General features: G+C 45.2%; 1 protein-coding gene across 2 annotated transcripts; it reads left to right on the top strand.

Annotated features, from left to right (window-relative positions):
• Positions 1-8,347: 8,347 nt before the first annotated feature.
• Positions 8,348-16,198, top strand: PHB1 (prohibitin 1). 2 transcript variants are annotated; one of them, XM_075845814.1, is made up of 7 exons: positions 8,348-8,453; positions 9,930-10,034; positions 11,465-11,626; positions 11,713-11,855; positions 12,634-12,750; positions 14,945-15,040; positions 15,573-16,198. In XM_075845814.1, the coding sequence occupies exons 2-7, from the start codon at positions 9,947-9,949 to the stop codon at positions 15,783-15,785; spliced, it is 819 nt and encodes a 272-aa protein (XP_075701929.1). In that variant the 5' UTR covers positions 8,348-8,453; positions 9,930-9,946; the 3' UTR covers positions 15,786-16,198. The 2 variants fall into 2 exon arrangements, with proteins under 2 accessions (XP_075701929.1, XP_075701930.1); XM_075845815.1 differs by lacking the exon at positions 8,348-8,453 and adding an exon at positions 8,491-8,514.
• Positions 16,199-22,403: the final 6,205 nt, after the last annotated feature.

The raw sequence follows: 22,403 nt of genomic DNA, 5'->3' as shown, positions 1-22,403 counted from the left end.
ATAGATAGATAGATAGATAGATAGATAGATAGATAGATAGATTAGATAGATATGAGATAGATAGATAGATAGATAGATAGATAGATAGATAGATAGATAGATAGATAGATAGATAGATAGATAGATAGATAGATAGATAGATAGATAGATAGATAGATAGATATGAGATAGATAGATAGATATGAGATAGATAGATATGAGATAGATAGATATGAGATAGATAGATATGAGATAGATAGATATGAGATAGATAGATAGATAGATAGATAGATAGATAGATAGATAGATAGATAGATAGATAGATAGATAGATAGATAGATAGATAGATAGATAGATAGATAGATAGATATGAGATAGATAGATAGATAGATATGAGATAGATAGATATTAGATAGATAGATAGATATTAGATAGATAGATATTAGATAGATAGATATTAGATAGATAGATAGATATTAGATAGATAGATATTAGATAGATAGATAGATAGATAATTAGATAGATATTAGATAGATATTAGATAGATATTAGATAGATATTAGATAGATATTAGATAGATAGATAGATAGATAGATATTAGATAGATAGATAGAACACGGCTGACATTCATCTATTGAACTTGCTTTTATAATAAAGATGTAAAGTAACCGCGTGCCACGTTGCTAGGTAACACTGTCCGTCAATGTCACTGCAACAATAAGTCTATATCCAACATAACAACAATAATATGTTTAGATTATAATAATAATAGAGCTGAGCCTGAGATGTTCCTTGAGAGTTGCGTCATGTTACGTTAAGAACTACGCATGTTTATGGGTTAATATCCGCCTCGTGCCCCACCTTACTGACACTAAATACAGATCATGTCTCTTGGATCTCATGCAAATTACAAACCAGGGAACAATATTTGCAAAATATAATAATGAATGTAATGTGGCTGCATTTGCTTTACTAACAGGTGCAGTCACAGCCCCCTCTGTCTGCCCAGAGATCCTTCATTTATCTCTAGTACCAGTGCCCTTGCAGATAGTGACACAGTGCCCACATAGATAGTGTCCATGTACATAGCGCCACAGTGTCCTCTGTAGATAGTGCCCCTATATAGTGCCACAGTCTCCATGTAGATAGTGCCACACCCCCCTTGAAGATAGCGCCCTCTGTAGATAGTGCCACACAGCCCCCCTCCCAGGTAGTGTCACACAGCCCCCCTCCCAGGTAGTGCCACACAGCCCCCTCCCATGTAGTGCTACATAGCCCCCATCCCTGGTAGTGCCACAGAGCCCCTCCCCCATGTAGATAGCGCCATTGGGACTCCCTCTAGGAGCGGAATCCCCAGCCAAAGCATAGGCCGGGGATTCTGCTCCTAGAGGTAAGCCCTCGTGTCACTTTGCATATATGGACAGTGACGCCAGTGGCTACTCCTTGAGCGGAAACCCCGTTGCCGACTCTGGTTGGGAATTCCCCTCCAGGAGGAGCCTTTGACTTCAATGTCCATATATGGACAGTGACCTCAGGGGTTTCCGCTAGGAGCGGAATCCCTGACCAGATCATCGGCAACAGGGATTCCGCTCAAGGAGTAGCTACTAATTCTGAAACAGGGAACCATCAGCTCCCTGCTTCAGAATTAGTTCAGAGTGGAGGAGCAGAGGGAGCTCTTCCGCTCGCCGGGGACTCCCCGGGCACATCGCTTAAAGTAGCGCTGTGCCTGGGGAGTCCTCGGCGAGTGGAGGAGCTCTCTCTGTTCTGAACTAATTCTGAAGCAGGGAGTTCCCTGCTCCAGAATTGGCTTGAACTGTGTCTGTGGGACATACCACGGGAAGCCGCCCGGAATCCAGGACTGTCCCGCTGAATCCGGGTTGGTTGGGAGGTATGTATTAGGGACTTTTGAGCTTAGAGAGAGGGGTTCAGCATTCAGGACCCTCATCTATTAGCCAGAGGGGACAGCGGCTTAAAAGAATCCCTCTCGCTCCAGAGAACCCAATACATCCATGCATTGCATGTACAGCCCATAGATTTCAATAGGCATCATGTAATGCTTAATTTCACCTGTGGTGGCACTGCAGGACAACTGAGCACTTGCTGTAATCTTCGTTCCCCCGGATCGCTAGGTGGTCTCAGCAGCGGGATATGACGTGGCATCCGGCCTAACACTAGAGGATCCGAACAAAAAAGGTAATTAACACTCCATTAACTTTTGAGAAGTGCCATACGCAGGCACCATACAACGGCACAGATCGGAGCCTCAGGGAAGACAAGTCCTGCCATATACATGGAGCCTAAGTGCTTTAGCCAGTTTCACACGAGCGTAATACGGGTGCATTTTTTGTGCCCATATTAACGCAAATCCCTGCCCAACCATAGGTCCCTTTGATGGTAGTTTGAGTCATTAGACCTGTGCCCATATAATGCTCACGTGAAATTGGGTCTTTGGAAGTAGCCATAGGACCCGCAGATTCCAGAGCACCCTGCTGAAGCTGTCACTGTTCGCCACACCCTGGCGCAGAATCAATGGGAAGGTGGCCAGGAATTACGGAAACAGCCGAGCTCGCTCCCATAGACATAAATGTCTTTGATGGTAATGCCCCTTTAAAATGAGCGTTTGTGCAGTAACCGCCAAGTGATGTCACTCAAAATAGAGCTCCGAGCTGCTTTTCAGTCGTATTCCGTATTCGCAAGGGACCCTCCCCGTGTATGACAAGCTGGAAGGCACGTCAGCATATTTTATACTTTACTGCCATAAAACAAGCAATATAAAATCTGACAACTTTACAGGCTCCAAACTAAAGACGAGAAAGAAATACACAACGCACTAAAATACAAGCGCCCATTAAGCCGTGTAATTCACGCACATAAAACAAACAAGACATTTATCCCTTCTGCATAATGTAAAAAAACAAAAGTAACATAAATCTGTGATGGACACGTGCCGTAGGCGGCCTGTGCCTGTCACTTCTCAGGGGCTGTGCTGCCGATTCACACATACTGGGTTAATGCCCGCAGCCATGTGACTACAGTATACAGCCGTGGTCTGCTCGGCCTGGCACACATGCCCTTGTAATTGGCAGGAAGATGCAGCGGGTTCTGGTTTGTATTGTGTACTGAATGCAGTATAGAAGAAAAATAACACAATGCCTCCCCCGCTGCTGAGGCCGGTGCGCGTGCTCAATAGGGTCATTTACAAATGGGTTTAATGACTCACACTGTGGGCAAGGGGCACCGCATGATCTTATTCAGGGCGTCGTACCAGGATGTTTAGATTTCAATCAGACAAACTGAGCAGAATCCATGCAAACCTTCACAGTGAGGAGAAGAAATCAGAAATGACAGGTGTCCTCATTACCTTTGTCCAACACCTTTACTCAGTGCTGCCATCTTGTGGCCGGGCTCAGTCCTGTTTATTTTAGGACACTTTTTTTTTTCATGAATGACAGGCGGGTTGTGTGAATGCTCCTGTACAATAAAGTAAGGGGGCATCATGACAAACATAGGTGGACGCCGTTCCTGCCTACCCCTTGTCTGGTCACTGCCGATCTTTTATTCAAGGAAGATTCCAGGCATCACTGCGAAACGAGGTTTATCTAGTGCGTGGTGTGAGGGGGGCGGAGCATGACACAGGGATTCAAAGAACAGCCAAGAGAAAGTCCCTGTGTCATGCTCCGCCCCTTCAGACCATGCACTAAGCAAAACGCAGTGGAGCAGATTTACTATTGTTGTCAGGGCATAATTCCGGCCTAAGTCGCGCCTTTTTTGCCGCAAATTAATTTAGACAAATTTATTATTGATTTGTGTTTAAAAAAAACAACAGATGCTTGTGCCTTACTAGGCGCTCTCAAAAGTGTCTAGAAAAGGGGTGTGGCTTAGCAGAAAGGGGTGTGACTTAAAAGGTACTAAATTAATTTTGGCGCAAATAACTGGCGTCAACAAAGCCAAGTTAGAGGTGGTATAAGGATGAGAAAAGACTAACATGTATGACAAGTTGTGCCAAATTTATCATACAGCGTGCGCCACTTACAACGTGGCATATCTTCTGACTGCCTGGTCTAAGTTTATGCTGTTTTAATATTGGACCGTGTTAATAAATCTGGACCAAAGTGTCATTTATAGGGAATCTGTAACCATTACACGTTCCCCCATACAAAACCTGAACTAAGGCCACATAAGAAGACACCAGTATTATAAATGGCGCAGGGCAGGCGGTGGGCACGGTTACAGGTTGTGCCAGTTGCTCCAGTTAGCATCCTCTACGCTTTATTACCACTTATCCTTCAAAAATATAAGTAAACCCTTCTCTAAGTGTACCTGCCAGGAATGGAATATTGATTTTTTTTATGACCCAAGCAAAGTCCAGGTCACATGCATGTCCTACTTTTATAAAAGCCTGTTTCTAGTTTGCTGCAAATAAATGGTGCAGAAGAACGTCAAATATTGACTACATATAAAATCCAAAAATTAGAAGTTGTACACTACTGCCCCCTGCTGGCTATTACTCAACATTACATGTCATTTTATACAAAACATAACTTAAAGGGATATTCCAATGAAAGACATAGGATATGCCATAAATTCTGAACGGACAATCGAGGTCCCGTGAGCACACCAGGCTGTTTCTACGGTTCCCATAGACTAAAATCCCTTTTATTTATTTTTGCTGCAGCGGTCTGACTACTTCTACATCTAACTGAGTGACACAGGACCCCGTTCTCCTACCCATCCGACATCTATGCCATTAATGTGTCTTGTCAGTTATTCCATGCACTTTTCCTTGGCATGTTTACACCCATTGATGTCAAATTCGGCTCTGCTACATCTTCATGAGAAAGGCAAAAATTATAAAGATCCTTAAAGGGGTATCTCATATAAATTCATCTTCTGGCAAGTCATATAGACAGGTCAGTTGATGACATTGGCGAAGATCCATGAGTGATGACTTGTTCCAGTTGGCCACTGCACTCTTCAATAAGCCTGAACCCCATTGGTGCCGCTCTGTCACTGGGTGGGTTCTCTGAATGGGCCGCTGTTTTGAGTAATGGGTCTGAGATATCCATTAACCATTGATATAACTAAGATGTAAAAAGGACTGCACAGATCGACTTTGTGAGGAGTTAAAGGCCCTTTTACACCGGGCGAGACATCGTTGATCGGCGCTCGTTTGCTCCTGTCACACGGAGCTATGGATGGGGACGAGCGGTTGTTACTCTGATCGCTCGTCCCATAAATTATTATCATGTCGGCAGCGCGTCTCTTTGTTTACACGGATGTGCTGCCGACAACGATAATATTTCACTTTTTTCAAACGATACGATCAGCAGATGATCCAGCGTTTTCTAGTTCATCTGCTGATCGCTGCCCTGTTTACACATTCTATGAACGCCCGTCTGTCCGATAATCGCCCAGTGTAAAACCCCCTTTACCCTGTAAGGCATGAAGCCCCCAAGACAGCACTGCACCGAATCACCAATGACCCCCAATGGACGAGACCAATCCAGGAAAGTGTTTTTCCAAAAAGAGCTGACGTGTCGTTTCAAACCAAAGTGGGAAAACTCCGTCTGCTTCCTAGTAAAAGTTCCAACTCAATGCGCCAGCCCTGCATATGACAACAATGATTTCCGCCACTTGTGATTTGTGTTTGCCCCACACGCCAACATTTTATGCAATCCCAGCTTCATAAATAAACACAACTGGCAAAAGTGCATTGTTAGACATTTTCTGCTGCCAACTTTCCCTTAATTCTCTCATCATTACCATAAACCTCTAGTGGCTGCAAGTCACAGCACACAAGTCTATGAGGAGACCAGGGCTCACAAATCTGCACCACAGTGACATCTAGTGGTTGTGCCAGCATACTACAAGTGAGATAAGAACACGTCAACAAGCCATTCTAATTATTATAATATTCGTGTGTCAATGGAAATTTTCTATTGACTTGTCTGTGAAAAATATTTGTATAAACCTCAGATTCCCATGTGAGAACCTGGTGATTTTACAGAGATAAGCAGCGCCACATAGGTGCTACTTATCTCTATAGAAGTGGTCTTTCAGATTGTTTTGTAGGAAGTTCCTTCTCCTGCGTCAATTGATTGACTAACATGTAGTGCTTAGCTAAGCTGCAATTCCACACACAGCCCATGTACAAGAGTGGCGCTGTTTCTGGCAGCCATGTTTTTATAACGGTATACAACCTCACATGCTGAATGTAAATATTAAATGAACATCTTTCTGGCGCAGCAGCTTGCCGACCAGTCACATGATGAACAGGGTTGTTTATTTGCTCTGTGATTGGCTTACAAGTTGCATATGACAAGCTTAGATCTCTAAAAGAGAGACACTTCGTTTTGCCGTTCCTCTGTTATTCCTCCAAGAAATGTATGAATAAATTAACAGCTAGGTGTTACCCGTTGGTGGGGTGTCACTACACAATCCTGAAGGAATTTTGAGGCAGATTTTTCTGCCTGCAAAAAACGGTGTGAACAAGGCCTAAAATGGGAAAACCCCTTTAAGTGTATGTACATCTAATCGTTCAGGATTTCCAATTAGCAGGGACGTAGCAATGGACTGATGTGGACTGTGCCAGGGGAGAACCAACAAGTCTTTCCGCCGTGGGTATTTAGCTACGGGGCTAGGGCAGAAAACATAATACTTGCCGCAGGTGCAGAAAAGCTTGGCTGCGACTCTTCATTGGAAATCCTGAGGATGCCAGATTATTGGAATATTGTTGTATAAACTAATAATGGAGAGGGGACTGTGTGTTTTTTGGAGTCATCAGATTGAGCATGAAATTGATACCATGTACTGGACCGTCAATCTAAATCTGCATTGATTATTAATTAATTCATGAGAAAACTGCAATACAAGAGCAAAAAAAAAGTGCTAGACTTTAAATACAACATCGTGACCCTCCCCCCTAAACTTCGTCTCCCACAACCGAGTCCGCGGACGTCTACATGGAGTCTGGAGATGACATCTCGTGTTACTGTCAGAAAGCAATGGCCTTCATGTAGTCTTATGAGGATCCGGGACCCTGATGATTGTGCTGCCTGTACTTGTGGTTACAGTATGGTTTCCACATTGTAACAACTATCGGCTGGTATCTCCATCACACGTAGATAATACATAGACATCCGTTTACATCAAATCGATACAGCCAGGAGAGGAAAGATTTAGGAAATGGTGGAAGTGGTGCATTATGGGACATTCTTAATCTGAACAAGTGGAACTGCAGTGTAAAGTATGTGGGGGACAGAGAAGCAGCAGGAGCCTCTAAAGATACAGTAGGAAGTTTTCATACTCCCTGAGATATTCCTCAAACAATGCTGTTATGCTGCAGTCCGTGTTTACAGCTTTGCCGAGCGACACTAACAAAGCCTGCAACCCCCGCTCCATGCAACTCCTCATCACCGTGGACGGACCCCCATCACGTCTGTGGATAGGCGATAAATGTTAATGGCTGGAATACCCCTTTAAACAAACTCAGTTACCAGACAGACTGCTTTTGATTCTTTATAAAGAACAATAATGGGTTCATTTGCACTTGCTGAATGGCGCCCCAATCTCCTGCGTGCAATGCATGAAAATTAAAGGGGTTCTCTACGTGTTAGAAAGCTCCCTTGACAATAAATAGATTATAAAGTGTCCCTGTACTGGAAGCCCCAGCTGTAATCTGAGAGGAAGTCTGGCAGTGTGTTCAATTTTCCTGCAGCGCCGCCACAGGGGAAACTAAGTATTACACAATGTCCATTCATATCAATGGGTTGTCTGTGTAATGCAGGACAGGACAGGTCCTCCAGAGCGAGAGACGCTCTTTATAACCAAGAGATGAGGATCCCCCCCTCCCTTCTATTAAGACAGCATTCACTAAAAGGGAAGGGGTTTTCTGGACACCCCCTTTAAGTAACCTGGACACCCTCTTTAAGTAACACCTTCACCTGATTCGCTAACCGGCACCATGTGGTCAAGGAGTCATAGATGCACGCAGGTTGGGTGACAACCACTGAGGGAGCTGCAAACACCATGTAACTGGTTGTCACCCAACATTCCCTACTTTAATCTGGACAAAGGCTTCATTTAATAGTAATTTGTTTTTTTTTAATACAAATGATAAAATAATAATAAATCCTCTTCCTACAACGATAACCACGGACACATCATTCCACGCTGCCCGCTCTGTAGCCGTAACATTGCAGTAAAATGTCACTTATTACACCCGTCACCACGCTCCTCCCCCTATTACCATGTGCTAAGGGCAGCACGGAAACGTCTCCTTTAGCGCGGGGGATGGCGGGTGTTGTAGTCTTCCCGTTATAAAATCTAAAGGCGGAAAGGTCATGTCAGACTACAAATCCCGTGGTGCAGCGCGCAGGGGACTGGCGAATAACTCTCTAGTTTAGTGAAGGACACAGAGGTTACGCGTGCGCAGTAGGTGGCGTAGCTCATGAGGAGGTCAGAACTGTGAGGAGGTGAGTGCGGGAACCGGGGAGGCCGAGAAACCCGGGCACCGGTGACACGGAGGGAGGAAGAGTACGTGGAGGAGGGGGTGGGTGTGTTGAGAGGAGAGTAGAAATTAGTGGAGGAAAACCTTGGTCATGTGGGGTGTCGTGCTGGAGGGAGGTCAATGAGGAGGGGACGTTGGGGGGTAATTTTTTATATGAGGCCCGACTATTTGTTATGGGTCTGAAGATTTGCGTGATGAATAATGGAAAATGTGGAGTTCTCCTTTAAGTGTATCTTCTCCATCACAGATCTGGTGCGGTGGGGGAACTACAACTTCCAGCATGCCCATAGGATGCTATATAAAAGAAGCATACGCCGCGCTGTGTACTCTTCTTAGCGGGATCCCTCTGCACTGAATAGCACAGTTGGCTACAATTTTCTGTAATCGTAACCCCCGCCAATCCCACCCCTAAATATTTTAGTATACGTGGGTAAAACGTTGCCCTGTGGATGCGTCCGCCACGTACCAGGAACATAAACCACCGGATTCGCCAAACGTAGAATTCCGCGTTCTATAACCTCTGTCTCCTGCATGGAAACATCTTCACTTTCAATTCTGGGAGAATGAAAGGTGGAATCTTATTGGTTGCTGTTTTCAAGATCTCTGCTTGCTGTTCATAAATTGAAACCTTATGTACACCCAGAGACTGAAAACCCCCATACAGACCTAATACGTTTCACAGCTGAGAATTTGCCACGATTGTTTCCAGTTCAGACAATCCTCTGATTGTTTGTTACAATGTATCAGTGCAGGTCAAACGCATTAATCTGGAGTCCGGGCTGTTTATCTCATAGAGGACTGACTAGACTGAAAACAATTGTACCAAACCCTCAGCTGTGAGCAGGCCTATAACTGTATGGGTTTTGGCTGTAAACAAGAATGTTCCCATGGACTGACAGCAAGCAGAGATCTTGAAAATGGGGAAGAATTGAGTAAAAAAAAAAACCTCAATAGAAAGTTACAAGCCTTTTAGTTACATTGGGTTTATAAACCCCTTTTAAATTGCTGAAAAACTCTCATCGTATGTCTAAAGTCGCCATGTACTCCTGACCATAAAACGAGATGCCGCAATAACCGGCACATGTAAATCTCTCATCGGAGCCGCCAGCAGGTTTATTATGGATTTATATTTTAAGCGTACCTGTAATGACCCTACAGGGGGATGTAACCCCCATCGTTGCCCTTTATGGCATCCTGTGTTCTGTGCAGGGACCAATCATGAGGAGCGCATTGTAACCTATACCACAAGTCCTCCATTCGTAATACACAGGCTGCTGGAAATGGCGCCACCTGCAGGGAGTTCAAATAATTGCATTATATTAGGCAGATGCTCCTCTTGCAACTGGAGGTTCCGGTTTGTCCCCCTCCCCCGCAGAGCCATGTTTTCTGTCCAGTGTATTGACGTATCAGTAATACCTGTGCTTGTCTTGTGTTCCCGCAGGCCCCATATTAAAGAAAATGGCAGCAAAGTTGTTTGAATCGATTGGAAAGCTTGGTCTGGGATTGGCTATTGCCGGAGGTGTCGTAAACTCTGCCTTATATAATGGTAAGTTGTGTTTGCGGCTGTGAGGGCATGCTGGTAGTTGTAGCTCTTCAGCTGTTGTAGAACTAGATCAGGAACTGCTATCTCTTACCAGATGACATAACCGTGTTGGGTTACGTACTGGTTTAAAGGGTTAATATCCCTGAAGCCAATGTAAAGATGATCAGTACAACCAATATGGCCGCTATTACCCAGCTTTCCCAGACTCCTGTATGACAAAGCCGCCTGGTTATGTAGAGATAACTAACACCCCTTTTTTTCTTTTTTACACTTTTCTTTAGTCCCACTAGAGGACTTCAAGCTCCAACTGTTTGTTCTAATACATTGCACAACCTATGTAGTGCAATGTATTAGAACTGTCAGTTGTTCACTGACAGCAAGCCGATCAGGCTCCGCCTCCGGTCGGGGCCTAATCGGCTTCTGTAATGGCAGACAGGAGGCCATTGTTAGGCCTCCTGTTGCCATAGTAGCAGTTGGCAGCCTTGCTATCGGATGGCATGGCTGGCGATTTAGCTACAAACCACTTTGATCGATTTAGATCGCTGCATCGAAGGGGTTCATGGCAGCAATTGGAGCTAGCTACGGTTCCTGTCGTTACAGTGGGGTGTCCGCTGTAACCTACAGCGGGGTGTCCGCTGTAACCTACAGCGGGGTGTCCGCTGTAACCTACAGCGGGGTGTCCGCTGTAACCTACAGCGGGGTGTCCGCTGTAACCTACAGCGGGGTGTCCGCTGTAACCTACAGCGGGGTGTCCGCTGTAACCTACAGCGGGGTGTCCGCTGTAACCTACAGCGGGGGGTCCGCTGTAACCTACAGCGGGGGGTCCGCTGTAACCTACAGCGGGGGGTCCGCTGTAACCTACAGCGGGGGGTCCGCTGTAACCTACAGCGGGGGGTCCGCTGTAACCTACAGCAGGGGGTCCGCTGTAACATACAGCGGACACCCACTGCTCATGACGCCGGCTCTGCTTCTGAGCCGGCGCCATCTTGCCGATGGTACCAGAAGCCTTTTGGGCCACGCCTACGAGCGGTCATAGGAGGCTTCCGTTGCTGGCAGACCAGGAGGCCAGTATTAGGCCTCCGGTTGCAATTTCAGTCATCGGTAACCCAGCGATCACGTTGCTGGGGGTGCCGGTGACTAAAAACCCCTCACATGCTGCAATATCTATTGAACGCAGCATCCTGAGGGGTTAATCGGGTGGATCGGAGGCTAGCTCCGGTCCTGGGCGTTACATCAGGGTGCCAGCTGGCACCTGTCGGTGATGGCGCTGGCTCAGCTCCTGAGCTAGCTCCATCACGTACAGTTACGTGGGAATGCGCTAACATACTAGTGGCCATCACGTAACTGTACATGATTTTGTGGGAAGGGGTTAATGGTGGCTATGGATGATATTCGATATCTGGTTTATAACCCCGTGTCTTGTCTCCCCCTAGTGGACGCCGGTCACCGTGCTGTCATTTTTGACAGATTCCGAGGAGTTCAGGACCTGGTCGTGGATGAAGGTACACACTTCCTTATTCCCTGGGTCCAGAAACCAATAATATTCGACTGCCGCTCCCGTCCACGCAATCTCCCTGTAATAACCGGAAGCAAAGGTGAGAATAAATCATCCACACTGAGCGACACCGCCAAGATGGTGACGTGGAGGAGGAGCTTACTGATCGGGTCTATCCTTCCACAGATCTGCAGAATGTCAACATCACCCTGCGAATCCTTTTCCGTCCTATCACCAATGAGTTGCCCCGTATCTTCACCAGCATCGGAGAAGACTATGACGAGAGGGTTTTACCATCCATTACTACTGAGGTCCTGAAGTCTGTGGTGGTGAGCGTGCGCAGCCATGGCAATTCTGAATGTTGTAGTGTCAAAGGGCTTCTCAAGGGAAATGTGGTCTGTGGTGGCGGCCATTCAAATAAATGATTATCCATATTAATACATGCATGGCTGGATCTGCTGGGGTGCGAGCCCCTGATACTCAGTAATTCTCCACTCTGGCTAGTATGTGGGGGTCCCGAGTGGATGTCATCCCGCCACCATCCACCATAACTATATGGACAAGGGTTATCCTGGTGAGACCAACCCCTTTAGGCTGCAGCATATCCGACCTGGAACCCGCAATATATTCTGTCCGGAAAAATGTGGTGCAGTTTTTTTTTCTGCGCTTGAGGTTTTCAAAATCGTATCCACTTTGCTGCTACTGTAAATGCTGCAGAATTTCTTCACAAAATGACGTTGCAGAAATTCTGCTGCGTTTACGCTACGTGGGAACCCGGCATTGAAGTGCCCCTGGTGCATTATATAAAGGCATCTATGAGAGCCCCCCCCCCCCCACAGCTGCACGTTCCCCTTGAGTTTGGGGGCGCTCTACGCTTTATTAAATCCTTCTGGGCGTTCTCAACCGCTGATCCATTTAAACTCCTACACACTGAGGAGGAACCGGGAGCTCGGAACCCCCGTTCTAGTGATCAATGGGGGTCTCGGCATTGGGATAGATGACAATCGTCCGTTGTGGGACGACCCCTTCTAATCCTGCAGGTTGTGTCCGTCTTGGAAATATCTCTGTATTTGTCATTGTTCACACTTGTCACTATTGGTCTGGCAGGCGCGGTTTGATGCAGGAGAACTCATTACCCAGAGAGAGTTGGTTTCACGGCAAGTCAGCGAGGATCTGACGGAGAGAGCGGCCACATTTGGGCTCATCTTGGATGACGTGTCCCTGGTAAGTTCGTGCAGAGACTTTTAACCGTGCAGTGTATTCTGTCCCTGAGGAGCTCAGGCCCTGTTCACATCTGCATTCGGCATTCCTTAGAGGAGCAAATTAAGGAAAATGCCAGCAGCGCGGGCGCGGTTAAACAATGGACACCGCCATGCCTGATGGAACCCATTGACTTTAATGGGTACCGTCAGGTTTTCATCGGGGTGTCCATGGATTTACTGGAAACAGCCGGCACGCTGCACTATTGTTTTTGGTTGGATCTTGGACTGAGGCCCCTAATGGAGATGAGAACAGGTCCTTATGTATGAGGCTCCCAAACAGAAAATCCATGTCCACCTCTGCACATAGATGTAAAAAAAAATAAAAATCTTCTTTCTTGTGTATTCCGCTCTTATACAGACCTGTGTCTCCATGGTTACGCACTGCAAATAAATACCGCAGTCATGCCCCCTTCCATCCATACGACTTGTTAACAATTAGTAAGAAGTAGAGGATAGATGGTGTGGAGTATGGCTGACTGCAGGATCAGACTACACCGGCTTTTAGGGGATGTTCACACGCACTGTTTTCAGACGTAGTTCGGGTGTTTTACGCCTGAAAAAACGCCCCTAATACGCCTACAAACATCTGCCCATTGCTTGCAATGGGTTTTACGATGTTCTGTTCCCACGAGGTGTAATTTTACGCGTCGCTGCCAAAATACGGCGTGTTAAAAGACGCCCGCGAAAAATAAGTGCATGTCACTTCTTGGGACGTTTTTGGAGTCGTTTTTCATTGACTCCATTGAAAAACAGCTCCAATAACGTCCGTAAAATACGCCGCAAAAAACGCGAGTTGCTACAAAAACGTATGAAAATCAGCAGCTATTTTCGCCTGAAAACCGCTCTGTATTTTCAGACGTATTTTGCTAAGCCGTGTGAACATACCCTGATAGTCAACACCTTAGAATCCCCCCAACTGAGAACTACAACTATGGTACTCCTTTTTGATTTCAGTTACAGAGTCTCTGTCACCACATTATAAGCGGCCTATCTTGTACATGGTGTGATCGGCGCTGTAATGTAGATTACTGCAGTTTTATTTAGAAAAACTATCATTTTTGACGAAGTTATGACCTATATTAGCTTTATGATGATGAGTTTCTCAATGGACAACTGGGCGTGTTTTACTATATTAAGTGGGCGTTGTACAGAGGAGTGTATGACACTGATCAGTGACCAATCAGTGACCAGTCAGCGTCATACACTTCTCTCCATTCATTTACACTGCAGATAGCGGTGACCCTGAACCACATAGTGCCGCTGACCTAATGGATTTAGGTCTTGGTGCCAGATTAAGCTGCTCTGTATCTCAAAGAAAAGATTATTTTGAATAAAATGTAACTAGAAAGTTGCACCAGTCACTCTGATACTCTTTTATTAAAAGGGGGGGGGGGGGGACGGACGGACTTTTTAAAGGTGTACATAGCCTTTAGTGTGCACTCCATAATCTCGAAGTAGTGCACTCCCTCTAGTGGAGGCTGTAGGAAATTGATGTTACTGTTGTCAGGGAGGCAGGATAAGCCATTTGTGCGTGGCCCCCTTCAGCACAGGCCCCATAGTTGACGCGTAATGTCCCTTTATTGAAGTTGCGCTTCTGTCCATTGCCTGAATGCCCCCCCTCTACAATTGTCTTGTAGTTCTCAGAATCCAGGCGTCTTTCACAAGCAGCGAGGATGTCCCAATACCATGACCACATCACGACAGCTCAGGGAATTCTGAGAATTGTATCTGCTGTAGAAGGAACAAGGATTTTGCTGATGGTTCCTGCAGGGAGTTTTACTTCACTTTCCCTGCTCCGCTCTGTTGTCTGAGGCGCTTCCCCTTTTAATAGGAGAGGTTTAATTACAGCTCTGCTCAAACCACCTTCATGGCTTCTGTCATAACGAAAACCATGACGGCAATGCTGAATCAGTCACATGAAGGACACCGACGGTCCCGATTTACTGTAATCTGCTCTGTTTTGATGGAAAGAATAGCCCTGCTTGCTGCACTAGCCTTGCCGTCAGGTATGAGCGCTACCGGCGGAGGCTCCGGATCGGTATAAGTTAGGAAATTGCCGACGATTCCGTACCTTATGTGGAGTGTAATGCTTTACGTGGATCGCTGCAGTCTGTATCTAATGTATATTATGTAATGGATGTTTCTTCTCCTTCTAGACACACTTGACATTTGGCAAGGAATTTACAGAAGCCGTGGAAGCCAAACAAGTATCCCAGCAGGAAGCCGAAAGAGCCCGGTTTATTGTAGAGAAGGTAAATGCTTTGTTCATACCTAATTACGGGGTCAGACTCACTTGCGCTGATCAGCTGTTTTGAAGGGGCCGCAGCACTCGTACAAGCGCAGCTTCCCCTGCATTACTGCCACTGCTCGTACTGTGAATTGCCGGCGCACTTGTGGCGGCGGTTCACAGAATTACAGCCGTCTCCCATTACAGTGAATACTGAACTGCGGCTACAAGCGTGTCAGCGATTCACAGAATGAGCAGTAAAGACCATGAAGGGGAAGCAGCGCTCGGACGTGCGCTGCGGTCACTTCAAAACAGCTGATCGGCGGGGGTGCTGGGTTGGCAATCAATATCTGGTCGGTCGGGGTCCGACTCCCAGCCTGCTGATCAGTTGATTTGATGTGGCCGCAGCAACCATGTTGCAGCCGGCTGTAGTTCTCCACCCACTTTGTTTTCTACTGTTGGGATCCTTAGTCAGCCGATCGGATCTCTTGATTGTTTCGTAGCTTTGTTATCCTGCTGTAACCTACGTCTTACACATCTTTATTCCTGAACTATAGGCAGAGCAGCAGAAAAAGGCTGCCGTCATATCTGCCGAGGGAGACTCCAAGGCAGCCGAGCTGATCGCAACCTCCTTAGCGGATGTCGGGGACGGATTGATTGAGCTGCGCAAACTGGAAGCTGCTGAAGACATCGCGTACCAATTATCCCGATCCCGCAATGTAACGTACTTACCCCCAGGACAGTCCACACTACTGCAGCTGCCACAATAGTGTGAGGGCGCCTCTCCTCCATCCCAGTTCTTCTCCTCTGTGTTTCGGTGTCCCTAGTAAGGACTGCAGTTCAGGAAGCAGCGGACTGTGATGGTCAACACTATAGATGAGGCAAGTGACCTAATGACCCGCTAGTCCCAGGTAACAATTATATGCGGGGAATATACAGTTAATGTGTCGTCCTCCGGTACGTAGTTTAGGGCGTCGGGTCACGTGACTCTCATATGGAGTTGACAATATGTCGCCGATCTGCGCCTCTTCTTCCAGTATAGAACCGCATTTCTAAGATCTGAACTGGTCACTAATTCCATGCAGTTCCTCTTGTATAAATCTGTCTCGCAGGGAGGAGGACTCACCCGTGGCTCAGATTCCCAATAAATCCGGCTTTTCATTAATAAACAATCTGTCCTTGATATCATGGATTTTGTTGTTTATATTCGCAGCACAGCTCATCAGGTAAGAGGACGGCTTGGATATGATGTGGCTTATAGAGGAGCTGTCACCTCCTGTTTTAGTAAACACTTGTATTCCACATGAAATAACAATTCTGGAGCTTCTTTTCGTAAAAAAAATCTTCATTGTGCTGTTCCTCGGTTATCCCTCCTGGAAATGTATGAATAAATTAAATGGGCGTTACTATTCCAATAGGGTGTGTCCCTACACTCTCACTGTTAATCAGTGCTGACATTGACTGTGTGGAACACACGCTATTGACCAGAGGACTTACTGGGAGACCTTTCAGGACCGGTATATCAAAGTAAAAATAGTTCCTGTGGTTCCTACAACATTATTTCACAGGTTTTCTGATGCTTAAAGGGACAAGGTGCCTTTTTTTTTTTTTTTTCTTGCTTCTGGAAAGCCAAGCAACGGGCTGCGTTCTCTGGGGCATCCTGGCAGCAAGGGTTGGATTTTCCTGCAGTGCCACGGCAAGGAAACTGAAGTATTACATATTGAAATCAATGAATTGTCTGTGTCATGCATGGATCGGATGGGTCCTCCACTCTGCGTAGCCAATCCCCACTTAGGTCTAGTTCCCATCACGTTTTTGCTCTACGTTTAGCGTGCACATCCGGAAACCTTCCAATGTATGTAGGCACGTTAAATGTGTCCATTGAGCTCCGTTAGCCCGAGAGTGTCCTTTTGACCTCTATCTTGTATATGTCGGTAAACTTTTTTATTTTTTTTTAATATCAATGATTGAATAATGTAATGTACTGCACTAATAAAACGTATACCGTACGGTATATGCTTTTGATATGGTATCCGTCACAGGTATGTGTTGCGGAGCCTCCCCAGGGCTGAGGTCCCTGAGAAAAGCATCAGGCAGTGCTCGGCCTGGGGATTATGGCTCTGGGGCTGCTACTGACCTCACTATCCCAATATCAACAGTGACTATAGGAGCTTCTCCAGCGCCGGAGTCCTCGTCCAGAGCGCTTCCGATGCTCTGGTTGGGGACACTAGTGTAGAAAGCTCCTGAAATCACTGTCCATATATGAGCAGTGCTGTCAGGAGCTTCCCCGGGCGCAGTGCTTCAGGTAGCGCTCTGCTTTGGGTGACATCCCCCACTGGATAGTCATTGCAGTATTTGTCGGGAGTCCCAACCTTACTTCTGAGTAAAGAAAAACGTACTGTGAACTGGGCCTAGAGCTAGTTCACACTGCAGATTGTGAGTGGTGGGTTCCTCTGCAAAATCCAGTGCGGAACTATTCCTGCCGACAGGAAGATTCCTCCCTCCCATTGACATCAATAGGAGGTTCGGGCGAGATCTGCCCGAACATTGAGCAGGATGGTTTTTTTTCCCCGCTAGTGGGAAAAAGAAGCATCTGATTCCTATTTAAGTGAACGGGAGGCAGAATTTTGCAAAATTCCTCTGAGTGAACATACCCTTATAGTGTTCCTGACTACACGCTTGTGTAGGGAGAAGAGTCTGATACACCTGGTGTCATTGGAAATTACCAAACAATTGGTACATTAAAAATATACCTCCGTGTTGATCATATAAAAATTGGAAAACCAAAAATCCCTTTTGTGACCTCTAGTGGCCAGGTTGAACCACTGCACCTATTTTTCTCAGAATTTGACTCTTCCTGATTATTGGCTTTGTCTATGAACTTTGACTCTCTTGCAGAAAACCGGTTTGGAAAATGTAGGTATAATTTTTTTTACTGTAGTTTTCTTAAAGGGGGTTTCCGGCCACTAACAATGACATTCCTCTTAGCGCAAGTCTTTTTATAATTCACCTCTAGTAGCAAATCCCGGTCTTCTCCGAGGTCAATTCAGTCCGGCAGGGCCAGAAGTTTCTTTTTGTTCTGCTTGCATGGGTCGATACATCAGATCATGTGACAAAATGGCTTTGGCTTGCTAGACCCCTCCTGGCTCTGGGTGGATGGCAGACTCCAGGGGTTTTGGTACGAGATGTGAATTATCAAAGGATTACGTTTTTGATAAGTTAAAGCGACCCTGCTGTTTATTCAAAAACGTAACATTTGCTGGGGAATGCAGAGTTAATTTCCCTGGTGCCTCCCATTTCGCTTGTTTTTACCCCCGATTCTTGGGTCGCCTCTTCTGTAATCTACGATGGCAGTGACGCTTATTAGACAACCCGATTCACATTGTGCTTTTGTAGTCGGAGACTCCCTCCCCTGCTATCTGATTTAGCTCTCGCTCCTCATGGATCTCGTACTACCGTAACACGGCGTGCCGCGGGTAGCCTGAGAAGAGATGCGGCCATCTTGGATGACAGGAGAGGGGGCCAAGGAATTGGCGCCACAAGCGAACTCTGCGTTCCCCAGCAAACGTAACATTTTTAACGAAATGTAAAGGCTAAAGTAGGTGCTGGAATTGAGGAAGGCCGGAATCCAGGTATGGCCGCAATTTTACAGTTTTGGGGGAAATGAAACGTCCTCTTTAAGACGAATGTGATTCTTCGTGGCCTTTTAATATGGAAGTTGTCCTTGCAACACTTGTCATTTCTACATTTGTATGCGAATTCTGAAAATTTGCAGTTTCTGTTCCACCAGAGGTGCCAAATTCTAAAACACCACTCGTGTACGTGCGGATGAACATGGAATAAATGGCAAATACTTCTTCATGTGTGACTAGTAAGAGATGATCGGTTAAATGATGGGGGTTGTAACTGTCCCTTAGTTGTTCCCTGGGGTCCGGTGTCCACAATGTCAATGAAGATGGACCGGGCAGGCACAATGGGGTCCTGAACCCCTTTTCTCCTTGGCATAGTCTTACTCGTTAAGCCGCCATCGATCATACTTAGGGAATTCCAGGGCCGGATTTACCTATTGGTGTTGTGGTCTTCAACCTATAATTTGACTACAACTACTAGCAATGCCTACGGCAGTCGGGCCATGCTGGGAGTTGTTTGATGATGTGGGTTGGAGACCACTTCTCTAAATATATGAACATTACCCCCTGACCCCTTTAAGTAAGAACGACCGTTGGGCTCCTCCTTGTGCGGGATCTTTCTTTTCACCAGAGAATTTGGAATACCTGGCATTTGGTGTGTGCTTCCTTTTATCTTTGTAGCTCTTTGTTCTGCATTCCTTGTTTACATTGTATTGAGCATCACTCAGCGCTCTTCATGTTATCAGAGGGAGATTTCCCGAAAAAAAAAATACAGAAGTGTTGTGAAGGTCGTCTGAGGAGAAACGGAACCAGATAAAGCCTGCTGCAGGGAACGTCAAATAACGAGAAAACCTACATGCCAGTGAACCGCACCCAAAGATGAACCGCCACTTTAAAGTGAATGTCCACCTTTCAATATGATTCTGTTTTTTTACTCTAAATAGATCCAATATTTTATTTTTTTTTAAATATATCTTTGTAGCGTTTGGAGCTCCATTTTCCTGATACAGAGCTCCAAATCCCCTATAAATAGTTAAATAATTACTTTCCGGCTTTCACCACTAGAGGGCGCTAACTGCATACCGTTTATTAGTATTCAAATAAATGCTTGATCCCCAAATTACCCCATAAACATACGCACTCAGGTTAAAGAGGCTCTGTCACCAGATTTTGCAGCCCCTATCTGCTATTGCAGCAGATCGGCGCTGCAATGTAGATTACAGTAACGTTTTTATTTTTAAAAAACGAGCATTTTTGGCCAAGTTATGACCATTTTTGTATTTATGCAAATGAGGCTTGCAAAAGTACAAGTGGGCGTGTTTAAAAGTACAAGTGGGCGTGTATTATGTGCGTACATCGGAGCGTGTTTACTACTTTTACTAGCTGGGCGTTCTGATGACAAGTATCATCCACTTCTCTTCAGAACGCCCAGCTTCTGGCAGTGCAGATCTGTGACGTCACTCACTTCCTGCCCCAGGTCCTGCATCGTATCGGCACCAGAGGCTACAGTTAATTCTGCAGCAGCATCGGTGTTTGCAGGTAAGTCGATGTAGCTACTTACCTGCAAACGCTGATGCTGCTGCAGAATCATCTGTAGCCTCTGGTGCCGATGTGTCCTCGCTCGTCTGACACGATGCAGGACCTGTGAGTGACGTCACAGCGTGATCTCTCGAGAACACGGCTGTGTCTGCACTGCCAGAAGCTGGGCGTTGTGAAGAGAAGTGGATGATACTTCTCATCAGAACGCCCAGCTAGTAAAAGTAGTAAAAACGCCCCGATGTACACACATAATACACGCCCAGTTGTACTTTTACTGTAAACACGCCCACTTGGACTTTTGCAAGCCTCATTTGCATAAATATAAAAATGGTCATAATGGCCAAAAATGCTTGTTTTTTAAAAATAAAAACGTTACTGTAATCTACATTGCAGCGCCGATCTGCTGCAATAGCAGATAGGGGTTGCAAAATCTGGTGACAGAGCCTCTTTAAAAGTATGATTGTTTCAGTAGGGTAATAAGCAGCGCCTGAGTACATCTGGCACCACTTATCTCCAAAGGAGCAACATATCGGGAATGTTGTAAAATCCAACATGCCCAATGCTTTTTCCCCGACAGCAGAGGTAGGAGCTTGATGTTTATCAAACACTAGAAGAAGAAAGAGGAGCAGACAATGAATTCTGCCTGGGACACATATAGGGGACTTGGGTGGATTGTAAGGAGGGACAGACGGGCAATGACCACGGTATCATGGTAGGGGGTTTCTTTCTGATTTTTGTGGGGGAGACTTTCTGCAAGACACTGAAACCATTGCTTTTTTTTCTCGCGTTCTCTAGCACACAAAGCAGAATGTAGGGATTGTGTATATTTTATGTCCTATATTTATAATTCTTATTCCTGTAGCCACCAAAGTATGAAAGTTCTAATAATGTAATGTCGTAATAAAGGTGAGTGACGATCCAAGGATGAAAGCCATCTTCTAGAACTCCATGCGAGACGTCTTATCCACCTCCCTGCGCGCACATTGTATTAAAAAATAAAGTCATTAATGGCAATGTAAACCTTTGGTAACGTGTGTGTTTGTCTTTTTATAAAACAGTCTATCAGCGCGATGGGGGCGACTTTCACATTTTTATTAAAAATTATTTTTACTTTTTGAGATACAGCTGCTTTGTATTCAGTATATAGAGGAGCTGTATCTAGCGCTGACGCCTGTATCCGTCAGGTCAGCAGGTCCTGTGTGTCTCTGACACGCAGGACCGAGCTGTAAGGGTATGTTCACACGGCCTATTTTTGGGCCATAAACGGCCGAAAAATCGGAAGCAGAACACGTCCAAACATCTGGCCATTGATTGCAATGGGGAAAAACGGCGTTCTGTTCCGATGGGCCGTTTTTTACGCAGCCGCGTAAAAAAAAACGGCCACTAGAAAGAAGTGCAGGTTACTTCTTGGGAGGTTTTTGGAGCCGATTTTCATTGACTATAGAAAATCAGCTCCAAAAACGGCCGTAAAAAAAACGCGAGTTGCACCAAAAACGTCTGAAAATCAGGAGCTGTTTTCCCATGAAAACAGCGCTGTATTTTCAGATGTTGTTGAGTTTCTGTGTGAACATACCCTTACCGATCACATCAGATTAGATAGATATTACATATATAAGGGACAGATAGATAGATAGATGTGAGATAGATAAATAGATATGAGATAGATAGATAGATAGATAGATAGATAGATAGATAGATATGAGATAGATAGATAGATAGATAGATAGATAGATAGATAGATAGATAGATAGATAGATAGATAGATAGAATGATAGAGAGATATGAGATAGATATTAGATAGATAGATATTAGATAGATAGATATTAGATAGATAGATATTAGATAGATATTAGATAGATAGATATGAGATAGATAGATAGATATGAGATAGATAGATAGATAGATAGATAGATAGATAGATAGATAGATATTAGATATGAGATAGATATTAGATAGATAGATAGATATGAGATAGATAGAAAGATATGAGCTAGATAGATATGAGCTAGATAGATATGAGCTAGATAGATATGAGCTAGATAGATAGATATTAGATAGATAGATAGATAGATAGATATGAGATAGATAGATATTAGATAGATAGATAGATAGATAGATATGAGATAGATAGATAGATAGATATGAGATAGATATGAGATAGATAGATAGATGATAGATATGAGAGATAGATGATAGATATGAGAGATAGATAGATAGATA

This window comes from Rhinoderma darwinii, chromosome 13, assembly GCF_050947455.1.
Source record: "Rhinoderma darwinii isolate aRhiDar2 chromosome 13, aRhiDar2.hap1, whole genome shotgun sequence".
NCBI classification, from domain to species: Eukaryota; Metazoa; Chordata; class Amphibia; order Anura; family Rhinodermatidae; genus Rhinoderma; species Rhinoderma darwinii.
This window is presented reverse-complemented; position numbering and strand designations above follow the sequence as displayed.